This window comes from Tasmannia lanceolata, unplaced genomic scaffold (genome assembly GCF_043159265.1).
Source record: "Tasmannia lanceolata isolate RefF3 unplaced genomic scaffold, GAP_Taslan_0.1 ptg000008l, whole genome shotgun sequence".
In the NCBI taxonomy this organism is placed as follows: Eukaryota; Viridiplantae; Streptophyta; class Magnoliopsida; order Canellales; family Winteraceae; genus Tasmannia; species Tasmannia lanceolata.
In genome coordinates, this window is record NW_027518685.1 from 4,080,697 (window position 1) to 4,087,103 (window position 6,407).

The 6,407-nt window shown below is 38.8% G+C and overlaps 1 protein-coding gene across 4 annotated transcripts in view; it reads left to right on the forward strand.

Annotated features, from left to right (window-relative positions):
- Window positions 1-6,407, forward strand: part of LOC143883997 (cysteine-rich receptor-like protein kinase 25) — a 34,626-nt gene that overhangs the window by 4,500 nt on the left and 23,719 nt on the right. For 3 of the 4 annotated variants that reach the window (XM_077387341.1, XM_077387342.1, XM_077387343.1), the window contains exons 5-7: window positions 3,640-3,877; window positions 4,115-4,265; window positions 4,357-4,916. In XM_077387341.1, the coding sequence (XP_077243456.1) occupies window positions 3,640-3,877; window positions 4,115-4,265; window positions 4,357-4,707 (740 nt within the window). In that variant the 3' untranslated portion in view covers window positions 4,708-4,916. Of the gene's footprint in view, window positions 1-3,639; window positions 3,878-4,114; window positions 4,266-4,356; window positions 4,917-6,407 lie in introns of those variants that run through there. The other variant, XR_013252629.1, reaches the window with a different exon arrangement.

Genomic DNA, 6,407 nt, shown 5'->3' on the forward strand with positions numbered 1-6,407 from the left:
AAGCACCGCCTGTTGGTTTGGTAAAAATATCATCAGGTTGGTCTTTGGTGTGGATATAAGATGTATGAATGAGACCAGCAAGTAACTTTTCACGGATAATGTGGCAGTCAATTTTGATGTGCTTGGTGCACTCATGGAAACCATATTAGCTGCAATGTGGAGGGCAGCTTTATTGTCGCAAAACATGAGTACCGGTTAGGATGCAGAAGCGGAAGCTGTGAGTCTTGAAGCAGGTGAATAAGCTATCCTCAATCTGAATTGAATCTTGAGACTAGGAATAATGCCAGCCTCTGTACCGAATTGTTGCTGCACCAATTAATGATTCTCTATGGTGACTTCAAACCATGGAAACTCCTTCACATCAACGCGCAAAATTTTCCCTCCGTGCTATCTATCTCACCAAAACAGTATCTCTGGTTTCAATTGAAGAGGCTCAACGATCTCCTCTTCAATAAGATTTTTTGCAAACAACAACAGCACTTGAAAGTTCACAAAGAGAGAATTTCACTTCCTAGATACGAATTGGGACACATCATGGCAAGGAAATTCTGTAGGGAATGATCACCCGAAACTGTTCAAAAAGAAAACATGAAGTGCTTGGATGGACAGCGACACAGGTCACTTACTCAGCTTTGACCATATAGCAACAAGTTTCTGTTGTTGTTGTATGATCTGATAATTGGAACTTGAATCAGCCTCTTTGTTTGAAAATTGTCAAAAAAGCAAGAAGTTTTGCAAGATTACTGATCATGTCTGAATGTGGTTGAAAATAGCTTATCTTGTGAGTTTTGTCGGTTGGGCTTTTCCTCCATTAATTTCAAGCAGTTTGAACCACAATTTGCAAGTGATCCTCATTTCTGTAAGCAATATTCGTTATCTATGGATTTCTTGTTGATGTTGTGAAAAGAGGTGTGGAACATTTGCTTGAACTGTGCAAAAATTTTAGTGGGTTTTGGTATCCTCTGCTTCCTCTTATGTATTACGAATCTAGTTGTCAATGTCTAATCAAGGTTTTAAATCTCGGTTTCGGTACGAAATTTCGGATGAAATCTTCTAAAAATTTCACCCAAATTTTGGTGAAATTTCCGAAATTTCCGAAACGTTTCACCGAAATTTCACAGAAACGAAACATTTCGGCGAAGTTTGGTACTTTTCCAACTCAATGTGAATTTCGTTTCGTTTTCCACCGAAAACGAAATTTTAAACCATGTGGCTAATGAGCAAATTGACCATTCAAAAAAAAAAAAAAAAAAAGGGCTAATGACCCCGCACTCCCAATTATGGTTTGAAACTGTTCTTTAGCATTAAGAAGTGGGAAACCCTTAGATATGACAAAATTGGAAAGAAATTGAAGGAAAGAGCAGATTCCATAACAGTTTATTACTGTTTGCATTTGCTTCCATGAGCCTGAGCATGGTTCCATTGTGGTGGATATGACTGACTTCTTAGTGGAAGAAGAACCACAGAGCTCCAGACGGTTTTTCCTTAACTGGATTGAATAAGCATGGTTGTCTTTTGACTATATCCATGTGAAAGGTGTTAGTTACTAGTGTTGGTTTCTACACATTTTTTTTGTTGCAAGGCCTCATTAGAAACCCAAAGCAAATGGAAGTTCATGTTTAAACAGCCCTGAATTCTCTCGTTGAGGTCACATTGGAGATGATTTCCCCGTATAAATGACGTTTGTTTATTATCATTTCAAATATTGAAAGAATCCTTGGCAAGCTTATCATTCAACGAGAATTAGGAACGCTGCCTTGGAAGGCTTGGTTTATCTGTGTTTGCATGGAATTTACTGTTGCATGCCGACCATTTGAGGAAATTCCAAAACCCTAACCCCCTGTTTGGATATGTGGATTTCAATATCCAGGTTTTAGTTGGAAAGAAATGTGAAATTCTGGATTTTACAATGGAAGTAAGTTGCAGATGTAGGGGAAGTAGTTTGCAGATGAAGGGTTTAAGTAAGAAATCCAGGTATTAGAAATCTCTCCCCAATCCTGAGATTTCTAAAACCTGGAAACAGGGGGGATCTCCTAGTCTCTCGACGGAAAGAAGGGCGAGAAATCATAAAACGACGGATGGCCTCCTTCTCTCGTCTTCCATCCACGATTTTGAGGAAATCCAATATTCTAAAACCCGTGCATCCAAACTCCTAAATCTCGTAGATCGTGAGCTACTAACTGATAGGCATGCCTTGTGAATGGACTTCCTAATTTATGAATGACAAGGTGTTAAAAATTCAGCAGACTTGAGGAGCATTACTTTCAAATTATTGCTCTCGGTTTAAGCATTTTGAGTGATATAGGAATATACGAATACTTGTGGATTCACTATAAAACAGGTTTGAAGGGTGAGCTGGACGGTATTAGCTAAAGTGGATGGAAAGCTAAAGCTATTGTGGACTACCATATTTTCCCACTTTCTCAGCAACAGACCCGAGAGGTGAGGTATTGTAAGCATGGTTTTAAATATCGACTGGAAATTTCGGATTTCGGTCAACCCTGAAACCGAAATCGGCAATACCCGAAACGTTACAAGATTTCGACTGAAATTTTGAAATTTCGGTCGTTTTTTCCAATAATTTCGTCCGAATTTTAAGGAAATTCAACCATAAATCTCGATTTTTTAATTATTTAATATTTTCCTGAAATTTCGTCCGAAATTTGGTATTAAAAAAATATTATTTTTTATGGTTTCGTCGGATTTTGGCTGAAATTCTGAAATTTCGGTTTCGGTGAGGACCGAAACACATTCTGAAACTGAAGTTGAACCATGATTGTAAGACAAGGGCCAACTTCACTAATTTGTGCTAGAGCTTGACTTCAATTGAGAGCCAACTGTACACTTTAGTTCAGAGTTCTGAACTTAGGAACATTATTTCAGCCACCATTTTCGTCTCTTTCGGAGCTCTTTTCCTTGTTTAACGCATCTATCATTCCCGGTAACTTAGAACTTGGCTTCCGTGCACTGATTCTGCATTGCTAATAAAGACAACTGCCAAAGGAAAACCATGAGAAAGACAAATAATCACCAACTGGCTGAACAATGCCCCCGACAAACTTAACTTTTGTACGCTCTTTGCGATTTCCCTGATAACATTTAATTAACGGTAGGGTTTGAAAATTGAATGCCACCCAAAACAGGATTCCACACAGTAGCTTCCATAGTTGTCTAAGCTCAAGTTTGATGATGATGCTTTAATTACTAGGGATTTGCTAGGCCATTTGGTGGGGAGCCATTTCGCGGCTGGCTTTTGCATGAGAGAACAGCCACCTCAGATGGATTACAAGAATAAGACAAAATTTGCTAAAAGGTGAGGCTGTGTGGCTGTTCTCTCATGCAAACGTCAGCTGCAAAATGGCTCTCAGTGAAATTGCCTAGCAAATCCCCAATTAATATGTTCAAGTCTTGGTGAATTGGTAGGACTTAATAGCAGTTTTTTGTTATTGGCTATTTTTTATTGGTTATGAAGACCGCTTGCCAATTTAACTATATAATCTTACATTATTTGATCTGAAAAAATATATGTTGGTGCTTGAGAAACATCTATATGGGTTAAACTTCAAAAGATTCTGTTTCCTCAGTCTGATCATATCTTTACATAATTATATACACTGACTGCATTTTTTTTTGAGGCAGATCCGGCCAAACAAGTACTACTAGACTGGGAAAGACGATACAAGATCATTGAAGGAATTGCTCGAGGGCTTCTGTATCTTCATGAAGATTCCCAGCTTAAGATTATTCATCGGGATTTGAAAGCTAGCAATATTTTGATGGATGGAGACATGAACCCTAAAATTTCAGACTTCGGCTTGGCAAAACTTTTTGGTGGAGATGAAACCCATGGTTGCACAAATCGCATTGCCGGAACATAGTAAGTTAAAAATTTTAATCACCTTATTTTAATCTTAGACTCAAATCTAGAGTATCCCAACTAGCGGATCTCAAATCTCCTGAACTCAGGTAAATGCATGCTCACTGAACTGACCTTAAATGAATGGTATGTTTACACTTCGAGATGTCACAACTAAGGCGAGGAGACTTGTGTCTTACTAGCACTCTTGAATTTAAACGGAGGAACTAAACATAATTTGATTGTTGACACATGCAGTGGATATATGTCACCTGAATACGTTATGCATGGGCAGTTTTCAACTAAATCAGACGTATTTAGCTTCGGTGTTCTAGTTCTAGAGATCATAACTGGCCGGAAGAATGCTGGTTTCCAAGAGTCTGACGGTGCTACAAACCTTCTAAGCTATGTAAGTACTAATATATAGATTTTTAAGTTTCTCTCGACAATCCATTTATGTAGCTAGAGACAAGGATTTACAATTTTCATGGACTCAACAGACATGGCGACACTGGAGAGAAGAGACAGTGTTAGATATAGTGGATCGAACACTTGGGGAACAATACCGGAGAGACGAGGTGTTTCGATGCATTCATATGGGACTACTATGTGTTCAAGAAGATGCAACTGAAAGACCCACAATGTCTTCCGTCGTTCTCATGCTCAATAGCAACTCTATAACTCTTACAGATCCTTTCACACCTGCATTTTGTGTTGAGACCCGGATGATGTCAAATATGCTATCAAGTGTGACTGCAAGTGAGTCTGAAAAATCGGGATCGCTAACTGCAAGTGAGTCTGAGCAATCAGGTTTACTAATCAGACCTCGAGGAGATAGAAGAACCTTATAACAAATGCTGGGTTGTAATTTGGACATCTCTTTAGTTAAGTTCAATTTTTCTTAAGAAGCCAAGGCAAATTATTTCCATTTGCAATTTTCTTCAACAACATCTTGTTTGGATGCATAAGATGTCTTTAGTTTGTATATTTTGGTCGAAAGAACTGTAAGTATAACATATTGTTTAAAGGAACAATATATAAATATATTGAGATTTTTGTTCATTGGTATCTAAAAAAATTTGGGGAAATGATGTCTGCACTCCCTTGTTTGTTTTATTGATGTTGTTTCTCTCATTATTTACACTATTCAAATTAGTGGTTAAAGGCTGTTAAAAATAGTCCAAAAAAAGTATGAACAATTGCTTTGAATTCTATCTGTGGAGCTCTAGTCATTGGAGAACAGTCTCTCTCGGGTTTCTGGTTCGGTTGAGGTTAGGGTTTTATACGATTTCTAATTCGAGAAAGCAACGATCTCATGGAGAAGCCGCACATCTGATCTTGCTTGGGCCTGGATGATTATACCATTGCATGAGACTTGTTGATGTTGCAGAAAGTGGCACGCAGATGGTGGTGCAAAGAGCCCTTGGAGAGTGTTTGGAAAGCTGATTGCAGAGCAAGGTTCATTTTTGTCTGATCTTGCTAAGAAAGAAAATATGGCACTGCATGTGCTTGACATGGCAATGCAAGTCCAGGGTGCCGCTGGTTTATCATCCGACACAGTTCTAACTCACGTCTGGGCTACTGCAAGGACATTGAGAATTGCAGATGGCTAGATGAAGTTCATCTGGGAACCATAATAGCCAAATTGGAAATGCAGAGAGCGAAGTTGTGACTATCAAGATGGGAACTTCTTATAAACAAGGCCTTCTGTGGAAAAGAATGCAGATAAGCAAATAAAAGGAGATGCAGTGAACGATGGTAAAGAGAATAAGCACAATCATCTGAGATGTCACAGGATGATGCAGAACAGATAACTAGATTTATATTATATTAAAAGATGGTAAGGTTCATGCATAATTGTAGAATTTTAGTGATTAAAAAAACAAAACAAGAAAAAGTATATACAGCCAGTCTAAAAAAATAAAATAAAATGAGGAGTGTTTTTATTAAAACTGAGGAGTGAGGATATCATTTCCCCACTTATTACTCTCTCTACATATAATATATCCCCTGAACACTAACCCTCTGCGGGGCCCAACAACTGAATGGTTAGATCTTTGAATAAGGTAGCCCACTGTATTTGAAAGGGTGATGATAAAAGGGATGCGATATTTAAGCCCCTTTTGATCACCACGGACGCCCAGCGCCAGTGTATCAATGGCTAAAGCATTCTACTGGCCGAAATGCATTCTCAGGTTCGTCGATACATACGGGGGTGCAATGTTTGCCAGATGACTAAGAACGTGAATATGACCCCGGTCGGTTTGCTACGACCATTTCCCAATCCTTACCGCATTTGGATCTATATTTCTATGGATTTTGTGAGGGCATTCCTACATCGCAAGGTAAAAATGCTTTCTTTCTGGTGGTTGATCGACTGTCCAATCCAAACATTGTCGCATCCTTGCACCGCAACAACAGTCGCTCAACTCTTCATCGAGCATGTTTTCAAGTTACATGGAATGCCACGAACCATTGTGAGTGGTCATGGAGCTACTTCAAGATGCAAGGAAACCATCTCAACATGAACACCGCCTACCATCCCCAAACT